Source organism: Anopheles nili, chromosome 3, assembly GCF_943737925.1.
Source record: "Anopheles nili chromosome 3, idAnoNiliSN_F5_01, whole genome shotgun sequence".
Classification (NCBI taxonomy): domain Eukaryota; kingdom Metazoa; phylum Arthropoda; class Insecta; order Diptera; family Culicidae; genus Anopheles; species Anopheles nili.
The window spans coordinates 61,828,183-61,841,052 of NC_071292.1; the positions used below are offsets into that span (position 1 = coordinate 61,828,183).

The following is a 12,870-nucleotide window of genomic DNA, read 5'->3' on the forward strand; positions in this document are numbered from 1 at the left end:
TCATCCGAATGAACGGAAGGCCTGCGTATGATGAATCACGCGAGGGTTGAAATGGTGGCCGGAAAACCGGAAGCCCCCCCGGGTGCTTGTCCTAATTGAATGCTTTCACTTCCGTCTGCCGAAAGGCTGTGTGGCAAAATGTCGGACAATGCGGTGCTGCTGCTGCTGCTGGGTTGGGTTGGGTTTTCCAATTTTCCGACACGGTGTGGTACGGTGGCCACTCGGAAGCGTGGTGCTGCAGGAAAACAGAAGCGGCAGGTTATGAGCAGAGCAGAGAGATATCATTTATCATCTTGGTCAGTGTTTGCCATCGAGTTGACAAAACTCTGGTCGGATTGCGCGGCGGAACAGCTTATTTGCGAGCTGACGAGCCGGAATGCGGCAAAACCCCCGGCCAGTTTCGTGGATCTTATCAACGAGAAACAGTTTATTTTTTGCTTTGCACCCGTAAATATGAAGCGGAAAGCGGATTGCGTTAGTTAATCTGCGTTCGGTTGAGTTGCTGGGCATTCGAGCGAACTCTCGGTTATTTATCACAATTTAAGAAGAATTAAATGCGTGCAAACGTGTGCACTAGATAACCGGAATTTACACTTTTCACTTTCTTCTAATGGTGTTTTTTTTTCTTCTTCATTTTCTTCCACTTTCCCTGCAGGCATGTGTGCTGTTGCTATCGCTGGTGCTGATACTTGCCCTCGGTACGCACTACTCGGCCGGACTGTCCGATGTGTTCAGCCGGGCGTCGGACCATGGAAGGATTGAATTTTTCAAGTAGGTTGCACAATTAATTAAAAACTACGCTGTCTAGCTTCCGTTCGCTTGCATTCGGTATCTTAAGAGTGATAGAGAGAGAGAGAGAGAGAGAGAGAGAGAAACTTTATGATGTTAGAGCACTTGTTGTCTATATACCCTCGGTCAGCGTGTGGGATGTATACATTTTCAAAAGTGCACGTTGGTGCTGGAACACTTTTTCATGCCACATTGAAGCTCACGGCCAATCCCGGTACGATCGACCTATGGTTGAACCCGTTTTTAACTTATTACAATGTTCTCTCGCCATCTTCGGACACTTGTGCACTCTCCGTGCGGGAGAACTCTTCTTGTGGTGGTTGCAAGTTGGGTGAAAATTTTATCATCACCTGGTTTCCGTTTCCGACGTGCCCTTGACGCGGCCCGGGATGGGTTATGTTTTATTCAAGCAATTGTTGTTTTTTATTCACTCTTGCTCCCCTCCTCCCTAGGTTATCACCGTGCCGTAGTCGGTCTTTCCACTTTTGTTGTCGTTTGGATGTTTTTATTTAATATTTTCTCCCCCGTGAGTTCGATGTTGCCCTGCTTCGGTCGCATATTTTGTGAGCACCGGCGCAAGCCCGTGGTGCGCATCGCGTTCCGTCATTTTCATCCTCATAGTCGCTGTCGCCAGCGTTCTCGGGACATTCGCGACCAAGAAACCACCCCGATGCTGCGCTGAAGTTCATAAATATTAATTATGCACATAATTTGCTTTTTTGCTTGTGTGAACAACCATGCGCCTCCATCGTCGCGTTTGCCGGTGTACTCGTCGTGCCCGCGATTGAAACGACGATAAACAGTCCCCGGGGGTGAGATGATCGGAAGGTCAAGCGGAAGCTTCAGCAGGTTTGGTGTGCATGGTTTGAGGTGAGCAGCGGGGCACAAAATTGTATGATGTGCCGTGTGTTTGGGATTCAAGATTGGGAAAGAATAGCACAGCAGAGGAATAAAAATGCTTTCAGTACATCGAAGCCATGCTGGAACCGGTTCACAGAAGCACAGAGAACGTGGTTATTGTGGGAATTGTCTTCGCCGGTTGCTCTGCACTTGCCCGATGGCTCAGGTGTTTGGAAACTCGTGAGCAAACGGTAAAACATGAGCTTTGTGGTCGATGGCCACCGGTTTCGCCATAGGTCGTTTATTTACTCACTTTGTTTGACCTCCCCCGTGCATGCATTTTACATGCATCTCTGAATCGAAAGGTACTGCCCATTCAATCATCATCGATCGGTAACGATGAGATGAGCTTTTTGAGGAGTGATATGAGGATCGTTTTATGTGAGGGAGAAAAAAAAGTTTATCCCATTCTGAAAGCGAGCTTTGTGGGCTTTTGATTGAGCTCATTTTCGGTTGGTGCTGATCGGTTATGTATATCGGTCGTTTATTTATCGTAGCATTTTTGGTTTTATTTCCTTTCTTTTCATGTTCACGCCACCTACTCGCACTGGAAACTTAATGGTTTTTGGCCGTGGTGATTTTCCCGACCTGGTTGCCGCTCATCGATGATGGAACACGCACGGTGAAATATAAAAACTCCTTCTCCGGACGCTTCGCTTCAAAATGCGGCTCGTACCACCGATTGATAATGTTGTTTTTGGCTGCGAACCGAAAAACAACCCCCCGTTTCGTGCAACTTCTGCGACAAAATGTGTGTGTGTGTGTGTGTGTGTGTGGTAAAAACGAAACAAAAAAAAACCCTGAACCAAACCAAATGAACCTCGGCTATGGCTCGGTATGGATTGGTGAAACTTTCACACGAACTACGCTCCACGGTCGCCATATGGTGATGAATTGTGACTGCGGTGAAACTCTCCGCACACCGATGCTGTATTTTCTACCGACCCAATCCGTCACCGGAACCGGCAGCTTCGATCCCGACCCGACGACACGCCACTCGGTGTTTTCCGTCATCATCGGGGGCTTTTTCTACTGGACCTCGATGTTCTGCACCAATCAGGCGTCCGTTCAAAAATGCATGTCATTAAAATCGCTGCAAACGGCCAAACTCGCACTCTACTTCTCCCTGCTCGGTAAGTGTTCCGGTGCTCGTTGTGTCGGCTTACGATGTGTGCGAATTGTTGGCTGAGTGGAGTGGTTCTTTTTTTTTTTTGCTCTTCTTCATCCTGCCGTTGCTGTCCGTTTCGAGCTGCCGAACCGTTTCGGTGGAGATTGCTGCGTGCAACTATGCGCCACCGGGAAGTCACGTGAAGCATTTCGGCCATTGCGACGATGATGTGTGGCTCTGTTTTTACCTCCACGTGGTTGTTTTTTTGTGCAATCCGTGAGTCGGTTGAGGTTGTTCGTGGGTGATTTTGTGTCGCGACAATGGTCGCACCCGGTGGCTTATTTGTGAGGAAACGTGCGCCGTTAGTAATTATCTCCGGACTGTGGAACTGGACCGGTTCAGTACCGGTGGCGATTTGCTGCTTGAAATACGCCTGCAAAACAAAAAAAAAACAGGAAGTTCGATCGTGACGCAATTTGGACTTTTTTCATTACCGAACCCACGACACGGCGTCACAATCCAGTTAACCGGGTGGTTCGTGTTTGTGCACGATAATTGAATGTTGGTACCATTTCAAAATGCATTAGTTTTTGCCCTCGAGCAAATCCTGTTATTTTTTGTTTTTTCGTTTTCGCTGATCGCCCGAGCAAATCTAAACTAATCGTGGCAGTTTCGGATGCAACCCAGCGGAATCGCCGGCGACGGGAATGAATCAATCTAATTGATATGTTTTCGATTGCAGCATCGAAACTCGCTACGGGAGCATATTTGTTTTGCTTTCTTTCTTTTTTCTGCCCCCCCGCAGGCATCCACCCAATTCTTACTCCTCGCTTTGCCGTCCACGTTTCGTTTACTTTAATTTCCGCGCTTCGCGCGATTTCGGTTTTATTTTGATGTTTTTCTTTTTTCGCGTTCTCGGGGCAATTTCGGGCCCGTCCATTCCGATAACCGTTTTCGTTCGCAGGATTGATTGCGGTGTTTTTGATGAACTTCTACACGGGATTGATGACTTTCGCCCACTATTCCGACTGTGACCCGCTGGCCGCGGGCCAGATCACGGCCAAGGATCAACTGCTGCCGTTCTACGTGATGGATGTGTTTGGGCATATCAAATTCATGGCCGGCATATTCGTGGCCGGCATTTTCGCCGCCAGCCTGGGGTAAGTAATGAATACCTCAACCTTGAGCCGTGAGGTTGAGTGGCCAAGCCGTGGGTTAATGCGATATGAAGCGGTTGGTGTTTACACGAGCTCGCGCTTCTAATTGAACGAATTGAAAATGTAATTTCCACCGCACCAGTAACGGGTGTAATGTGAGTAGTTTTAATCAGATTTAGGCGGGTTGTACCTGTACCGTTGTCGGTTAGCAGTTGTTTGGGAATCAATATGTTTCCGCTGTCTAATTGGGCATTAAATTGCAATCCGTTGTGATTCCCCGTTCGCGATATTGCAGTTGCCCTTTCGGAGCTCTCGCTTTTCCGCTGAAGCTCGTAATGCGCCCGAAATAGAACCAGGAATGCAGGAGCCCGTGCGGGAAACGTTGTATATTCTCGATCGGTCTCGATCGGCCTTAGGAGAGCTGGGAATGTTAATTGAGATTGGTAACGAGGAATTTGACGAGCCTTGTGGTTCCACGGGCAGATACCCGCTACCTGAGGGCAACAAGCGGTTGTGGTTAATTAGAATTAGAGTGGAATGGCAGGAAAAATGCTTGTCAATTGAATTTCTGCAAGCTCTATTTCGGTGCGATCCAGCGTCCCGGGAGACACTGTGTGCATTTGATTTGAGCTTTGATAATTTTCTCTACAGCCCGCGCGATGAGCATTCGGTATCGGTTGCGTTCCCACTGCTACAGCACGCTGGGAATTTAACTTCCCGGGTCGGGCAATGACTCGGTACGGTTTGATACCACGAATTGTTGGTGCGCATTCCGTTCGCAACCAGTCGCACAAATCGTCGGTCGGATCAGCCGTGTCAGTGGCAGTTGACGAACGGTTGCGCTACCAAATCGATTCGTTAATTTTCCGGGTTAATGTAAAGCAACCCGCACTTCCGCAGGGTCCTGCTTGTGTGTGTGGGCTTTCAGCAATGTGATAACAATCAAACGCACGCACACGTGGTGATGGTTTTGCTGCCTGGCAAAAGACATGCCTGTTTGCGAGCTAGATTTCATGTGGTAGCCGAAGAAGCGCCTGTAGCCTGTAGCAGCAGCCCGCTCACCAGACGCGGATGATTGGATCAGGAATTAATTTAATTAAACTCTACGCATGGTTGAAGCGAATGTGCTTGGGAACCTCCTCCGATAGCAGGTGTACGACGTTTGCCGAATGAGGTGTGAGTATTTTGAACGTGATTTTGCTGATTTTCCACAACCAATTACGAAATGATTCAGCCGGTTTGGGCTACGCGTACGTTCGTAAAACTTTGTCAGTTCGAATCATCTGCTCGACTGGCGCATTAATGGGGAGAGGTGGGGTGCCTTCTTTTTGAGCCCGTCGAAAGCTTTCTTAAACCGCACAAATTCCTGGTTTGTAACTGCTTTGCTGTTGGTGCTTTGATCTTTGATCTGGGGAAGCGGAAGTTATCTTTCACATGCGTGTGGAAGTTTGGGAGTTTGGTGGGAAACTTTGGACCACGAGCTGAAGCAACCGTCAACTCTTTTTTGTCCCTTTAAGGCCTCAGAACTTTTGGAATCAATCAACTTTTCGTTCGGTTAAAGCTGGTTGTGTTAATCACCTGAATTGGCTTACGACGGCGCTCCCGGGCATTCATCCCATGCTCCATTTTCGCCTTGAGCGTTGCCAAAGTGTGCAATTAATTTACCCTGCATTCTTGCGGTCGAAATCTAGGCTCACTTTTCTCCTCGTTAGCTTGCGGGTAAATATCTCTTCTGGCTGATATTGACGAATATCGATAATGAGCCGCATTAAATCACGCTCCAAGTCACCCAACCCCAACCGGGTGGCCATTCGGGGCAGCCCGCGTGGTGCGTAAATGTATCTGCCGCTGAGAGCGAAGCTTTTGGCAGCAGACGCTGTAGCCTAAAAAGGCCCAACATTAGTTGCTGATGGTCGAACACTAATCATCTCTGTTAAGCCCCGGTTTCCCGCGGCCCATCGGGATGCTTTTTGGTGCGGGTCAGACCATCACCCGGTTACCCCCGAACCGTGGACCGGTGGAATGTGGCGCCGAGAGGTTAGAGGCTGTGGCTCATTTTTTTTTTCCCCCCAACGGCATCTGTAGATTGAGACACTAATCTTGGCGGATGCTCGTTTGATGGACGCTGCCGAGAACTTTTCCCCGTGGGTTCTACCGGGCACCGGGCTTAGACCCGTCCGAAGGTGGGCCCGGGAAGGTTTGATAAGTTTTTAATAGACCCGATTAATCAACTTTACGATCATCCATAAAAGTATGACGGCCGTTTTTCTCCCGTCGGTGGCGGCCGAACCGTTCCAGATGTTTTTTTCCTTCTTCTTCTATTTCCATTAACTTTTCCTTTTTGCCTTGAGCTTTAATGCGTTTTTTTTTGGTGCCGTCCCTTAGTTGTTGCTTTTGTGCCGCTCCTTCGGGTTGTAATGATGTGGGCAAATAGTCCGGCTGGTTTCGGTCGAACAGACGGCCGAGCTCCGGGGGGGCTTTCGTGGCCGACTTTCGTTTACGGCTGTTAATTTGGATTGATTTCGAGACGCGCGCAAAATAAAATTTCCCGCAGCAATTAAGCATTTTTGCTGCGTGCACCGGCGTTAGTGATTGTGTTTGTGTGTGTGTGTGTGGGAGGGGTGATTTTTATTCTCTAGTTCAAGTGTTTGCTGCCCCACTCAAAGGCCAGGCTCACGGTACCGCTTTCCGGGAGATTGGAATTAACTTTGCGTTGCCCTTCTCACGTAGCGTAAAAAAAAATGAAGAAAATAAAGCTGCTCGCCGTAATAAAAGCTTCTGTTGTGGGGGGTGATTTTTTATTTCTTTTATCGGTTTTAAATACGGATGAAAAAGAGGCGGCCTTTTTTTTTTGGCGGAATCCGAGTAGCCTCTGGAAGTGAACGCCATGTCAAAGTGGGAAGAAATGTTTAAATTTATAGCGTGGGATTTACGCGCTGTGATGGCGGGATCAAATTTATGTGGGATAAAAACGAATGAAACCGACGTTTTGTGGAGTTTTCCAATCGAAGGCATAGACGCGTTTTACAGCCACCGAAATAGTAATTATTTACTGATGTCTGGTGTGTTTATTTAATGGGCATTTGTGTTCGGACAAATATTCCGTTGCATATTATTACAAAAACTAGACTTTCGGCCATTTGTAAGGCAAGCTATCAGACAAAAAATGTCAAAAAAAAACTCATTAGCAAAGATAGAATGAAGATGCTTCAAGTGCTGGAAAAAAGTGTCGTTTGCTTCATTCTTTGCGCATCTCGGTTCGTTTCTCGGCATGTCGAGAAAAAAAAAGAAGAGAACGAGCAGCACATTCACGGGTTATTTCTCAGGCTTCCCGACAGAACCGACGAAAGTTTGCTGCATGACGACTTCAAATTTGATTGTCAAAACACGAACTTGCAGAATGAACCTCTCAAGTTCTTCCGGTGACTTAGCGTTCACGTCTGTCGCCGTTTCTAAGCTTCCGCCTCGTCGGGAAGGATCGCAATGTTCATCGGCCGAGCCGGTGCCGTTTCGCCCACTACTTGATGGTGGAATAAAATTAACATTATAATAAAATTCGTCTTCTCGGTCGTCGTTGCTGGCGTCGTCGTCAGAGGGCTGCCACTTCGGAGACGCGAGCTGGAGCGGGCATTAGAAGCCGCAGGGTCTTTTCGGTGCATCATTTAGCTGAGAACCGTGCGAGACCGAGGCATTCCGTCACCTCGCGTCCTGCCGCTTTGGCAAACCAGTCCGGAGGCCGTTTCCCGGATGTGACTGCTCGTGAAACTTCCTTTTCGCATTATCACGTTGGCGCACCCGCACGAATGCCGCTTGTGACGGCGCACCGAAGTTCGACCACTAGCGCCTTGTCTTTTATGTTGTTATAATAATTACATTCGTATTTCGCTCCGTGCGGGGTTTTCTCGGAAAATTCCGCCCGAGTGCTCGAGACCGGGCCCAGGGCTCAACGGAAGAAACACGACGAGGACGACGATGTACGATCCCCTTGGGGCTGCAAGCGCTCCTCGGCACGAATTTGGTTCCAATTAAGTGCCTCACATTGAAGCAATTTCGAGTACAATTAAGACTGCGGCCGGCGGTGATATGCGACCGCGAGAACGGTCCGCTTCTGGGGGTGGAGGTGTTAGATTTTGGCAAATGTACTCCCACACGTTGCTAGGACACGCTTTCACCACCCACGCGTATGACGCTCACATATTCACTGTTTCTTTCTTTCTATCCCCTTCTTACAGTACTGTTGCCGCGGCCCTGAACTCGCTGGCGGCCGTCACATGCGAGGATCTGCTTGTCAGCGGGATGAAGATGAAGATACCGGACGGCAAGGGGGCACTGTACGCCAAGTGGATGTCCTTGGGGTAAGTGGATGGCGTTTATTTCGTGTATGATTATGACCTCTTCACATGTTGATGCACACTCGCTTTTTGGTGGGGGCGTACGGATCGGCGTACGCTTTTTACGTGCGGTTTCGGTGCTCAACTGGTGTGATGGTTGTTAGACAGCAAATTGAATTCAAGCCTCAGTGTACGGTTTTTTTTTTCTGTGGTAACAGAAATGAATTAGTCGGGGTTTTCGACATGGACATCCGATGAATTGAGTGTTGTGAAATGTGTATCAGGCCCAAAAAAAAAGGGTGGATCGTCATAGGGTCGTTCATGCGATCGGAACTGACCGGAACACAATTCGGATGCTTTCACGGCAAAGCTCTAGCACGCATGTAACCCGCAGTTGCCGGAAGGTTTGTGCAAATCTAGTTGGTATTATTTTTTGGGTTTCCTAGTAAAACTAGATTGCTTAAAAACTGGGCCGGCATCATGAAGGGTGAATTTTTCAACGAAATTGCAAAGCGAGAATAACACCCCTATGAAAGCTTTCCGACGAAGTGACGAAGCGAATGTGTCGGAATGCTACGGATGACGGAAGTCAGTGAATTGATTGCAGTCAAGTGCGGTAACCGAATCCTTCCCGGCAGCTACATTTTGTTCTCCATCCATCCATCCATGGTGACCGTCGTAAAATCGTGTGTCAAAATTTGGGTCAACCTCCTTGGGTCGGGTGTATTTTTCATTTCGTCTGACAACACACGCACGCACGCACTACGAGGAAATAGTGTCCGTGTTTATCGATTCCCCCCTGCACTAGTCGAATTACAGTTTGACACTCCTTCTCCGGATTCCGCCGGAGTGCCGGTGAGATTAAACACCCCCACCAAACACGCGCAATCACAACCCCGGGGCCACCCTGGGCCACACTGATGTCAAGCGGTTATGACCCACTCACCTTTCAGCCGATCGAACCCCTTGTGGAGGTGGTTCGTTTGGGTTCGTTCCTTCACCCGATGGGTAATTTATGGCCTGTTACCCCAACCGAACGAGGCCCACCGACCGCACAACGTTCGTCTTGAGTTTGGTTTTGCCCGTTCGGTTACGTTTTTACTTCTAATCTCATCCATCTTATCCGGGGGTCATCTGGTGTCCGGGTGGTTGGTTGGTGTTTTTTTTTTTCTGCTTGCGGTGGCATATTTCATCGAGCTGCGGAGTGGCAAAAACTGACACAAAAAAGATAGAGAGAGAGAGCTAGTGCGGAAAGATAGTTCATTACTGGCAAACAAAAAAAACAGCAAGGCACCGAAGAAGGATGTTTTGGGGATTGTTTTGCTACGCGAGCGTTTTTGACAACCGAAAACGGATGGCTTACAATCGAACGATTTCCCGATAGGTCGGGTGGCCGAGTGGTTCGATTTGAGTTCTTCTGTTTTTTTATTTGCTGCCGTGGCATGCGTTTTCCAATCACCCCAAAGTGATAGTGTGTTGCATGGAGTGCGAGTGTGTGTGTTTTTTTTTTCCGTGGCGAAGGTTTTGTAAGTATGCCCAATCGCCGGCTAGTAGTTAGCCCTAATGCCATGTGCTAAAAATTAATTCCTCACCAGTGTGCGTTTCTGAAGCAACGAGAGACCATATTTTTCTGGCGCTAGCAGGACGGCCGGGTTGGTATCGAATATGGCGTTTTTTTTTTGTTCATGGCGTCCCATTCCAGCCCCAATCGTTCGACAATGGGAATTGTGGATCGCAGTGGTGCAAAACCCAAAGCACTGCATGCGCAAAAGTATCCAAAACCGTTGCTAGCAAAGGCGAGTAACGAAACAAAATAGAGAGAGAGAAAAAAAATGCATCCCCCTTTTTGTCTCCAGCCACACCACGCTTCGATACGCTGGGGGGCAGGGTGGCAAAAATGAAATGCATCGGAAAATATCGAAATCTATAAACGAGATAACCGCTGCACAATCGCCGCCCGGCTGTCGTGAAGCAATGGCGCTGAAGATTTGAAACCGGAAAGAGCCCATCGTTCCGGCGGGCTAGAAGTCGGGCCACCGGGTTTGTTTGGCAGAAGGTTCGTTTTTTTTTGTTTCGCTGTATTTTTACGCCCACAGTTCGAGGTGGCGGAAACAGTTCCGCCAAATGCGCGCGATGTTGATCGAAACAGCTTTTCGCCGGCTCGAGTTCGTGGTGAAAGAAGTGAGTGTGTCGGGAGAGGTCCAACCCGGTGCGGTAGGATGCACCAGAATTGCAATCTGACCGAAGGGAGACCTATCTGTCTCGCCTTATCTAGCGTTTGCCTAGCGATGCTTGGTGCCAGTGGAGGTGTGATTGTGGCCGGCGAACGGGAGGTTGGTGATTTCACTCCAATTGTAGCAGCTCGGTGTCCTGAATTCGCGCAAGCATAAGAGATGACGGCCAGGATCACAACAGTCGGTGGCGGTTTTTTTGTTGTTGTTTTGCGCTCTCCCCCGTTTTTGGGACGTTTCCGCCAGATTCGATTCGAATGGCGTTTGTGTCGTGTTTCTTTTTTTTGTTTGTTTGCGAGGGGAGAGCGTTATTTTGTTTTATTGTTTGAGCTAGAGGCAGGTTGTGGCCCAAACACCCACTCTCGGTTTTTTTTTTGGGCTTGGAGCAGTTTGCTTCGGCCCTTTCGGACCCGCCCGACTAATGGAAAGCTATAAAATCTCGAATTTTTCCCGCCCCATTTGACGTAAGAGTCCGTGCGGGACCCTCCCGGATGCAGTACTCGATGGCTGCAGTACTTAAACAAAGGACCGGTAATATAGAAACACTTCACGCTGATAGCTCCCACCATCCGATGCGACTCGTGACGGTGACGGTGAGAAAGATTAATCCTGTTGTTTTTAAAAATTGGATTTTTTTTTGAGCGCCACACTCCGAGCGTTATCGGCAATCGGCCAAGTTTGATTCCGGTCAACCGAGCACGTTCTTGGCACGGTTCGTTCGGCTTTTTCCGGGGGTTTTATGTGTAGTGGGCCCGTTTTCGGTGCGATCGCTTCCAAAACCTGCACACACACACAAAAAAAAAAAGAAACTCCTCGCCATCTCGGTGCAGGTCCGGTCCGACCAACCGACCGATGGAGACGCCTGGTTGGCTAATTGAAGGATATTTGGCCGTGGGTTTCGACGGCCTTTTATGGTTGGGAGGATGTTTTGGCTGCACGGTTTGGTGCCATCGGTGGCGCGCGCTGAATCGGATGTAATTGGATTTTCGCTCGATTTCACCTTTAACCTGTTTGAAATTTCATCTCACGCGAGTACGCGGGAAAGCGCCAGCCCAACCGCAACCGTCGTTCGAGCGATTTGTCTAGATTTGTCCCTTCGATTCGCTGCCACGATCACGTGCCCGTTACGCGTTTGTTTGCTTTCACCGCGCAGCGATGAATTATATTCTCGTTGGTTTGAAGCGCCTGCCTGCCTGCGGGACAGGTGTGCGCAAAATGGGGAGAAGACCTCCATCGCCGTCGGCGTAGTCGTCGTCTTCGGTGGCAAGAAAGTGTGCCACCAGTCCCGATGGCTGTCTGCAAGACAACGCGCATTGGAGGCGCGTGAGACAACGTGCCTGACCGGGATTGCTTCCTTTCGCAGCCGGCCTCACGGTACCAGTCGTTATTGGTTTGTTTTGAAATTCATGACAACACGGATGCGGAAAATGCTATTTAATTTGTGTTTTCTTGGAACGTTTCCGTCACCGTGTGGCACCGAGAGATCGAGGGAGGTTCTCCAATGAAGTTCTGTTTCCGTTTGTGTTTGTGGAGGCGGGCACTCTGGCCTCGGTGTGTAAACACGCCCTCGTGAGAGGCTTCGTGACGCGCAAAGTCGTTAGTGGAAATATTATTTCAATTTTTAATGCTACGCCGTAAAACGATCCACCGGTGGTGAACGTTTGCCGACCGAGTTTGTCTTGCTTTGATGATACTGGTCATAGTTTAATTGGCCACCGATTTACCCAGTCGTAAATCGATTATAATTTTAATTCGTCGATCAAAACTGTTGTGTACTGCTTTCATGCAATCTGATATCTGATTGTGCAATGCGTTAGCGAATGACAGAGAGTAATTTGCAATAGCAAAGCTTCCGCACATAATCGTCTTGATCATTATTCGTTTGTTCGGGAACGCAAACGCAATTTGCTACCTTAAAGCTCATCAAGCCAATTTCAAATCGAATAAGCCCGTTCGAATAATTGACAGCTTTTTCGACGAACGTTCCCATCCATCCCATCCGATGCTTGGGTAGATGTTCCTGAACTTCTCCAATCAGAGTCTCTAGTCGCTTCTTAACTGAGCCTCGAAATATTCTCTCCCGTTGCATAATGCCTCGATCCTGTCGAAGAATCCCACACGGCCCAATTCAGGAGTATTGCAATCTCGTTTCATTGCTTGCAGTACGATTTCCGATTTAGTCCTCCGAGTGTGCCCGTCGCCCGTCCAACAGTGCCTCTCGAATGTTTTCCCAACGAGCGTGGGAGGGAGCATTCTGTCGAGCACAACCACCTGTGCCCCGCAGTGCGCTGGGCCATCATGTTTATCCTAGTACGTGTTTGAGCGCTTCCTGGCAGCTCGAGCTGCCCGATCGA

General features: G+C 48.8%; 1 protein-coding gene across 1 annotated transcript in view; it reads left to right on the plus strand.

The window, feature by feature from the left end:
- LOC128724766 (sodium-coupled monocarboxylate transporter 1) overlaps window positions 1-12,870 on the plus strand; it is a 34,022-nt gene that overhangs the window by 13,516 nt on the left and 7,636 nt on the right. The window contains exons 5-8 of the mRNA XM_053818487.1: window positions 656-771; window positions 2,659-2,822; window positions 3,762-3,957; window positions 8,187-8,309. Coding sequence (XP_053674462.1) covers window positions 656-771; window positions 2,659-2,822; window positions 3,762-3,957; window positions 8,187-8,309 — 599 coding nt within the window. The remainder of the gene's footprint in view (window positions 1-655; window positions 772-2,658; window positions 2,823-3,761; window positions 3,958-8,186; window positions 8,310-12,870) is intronic.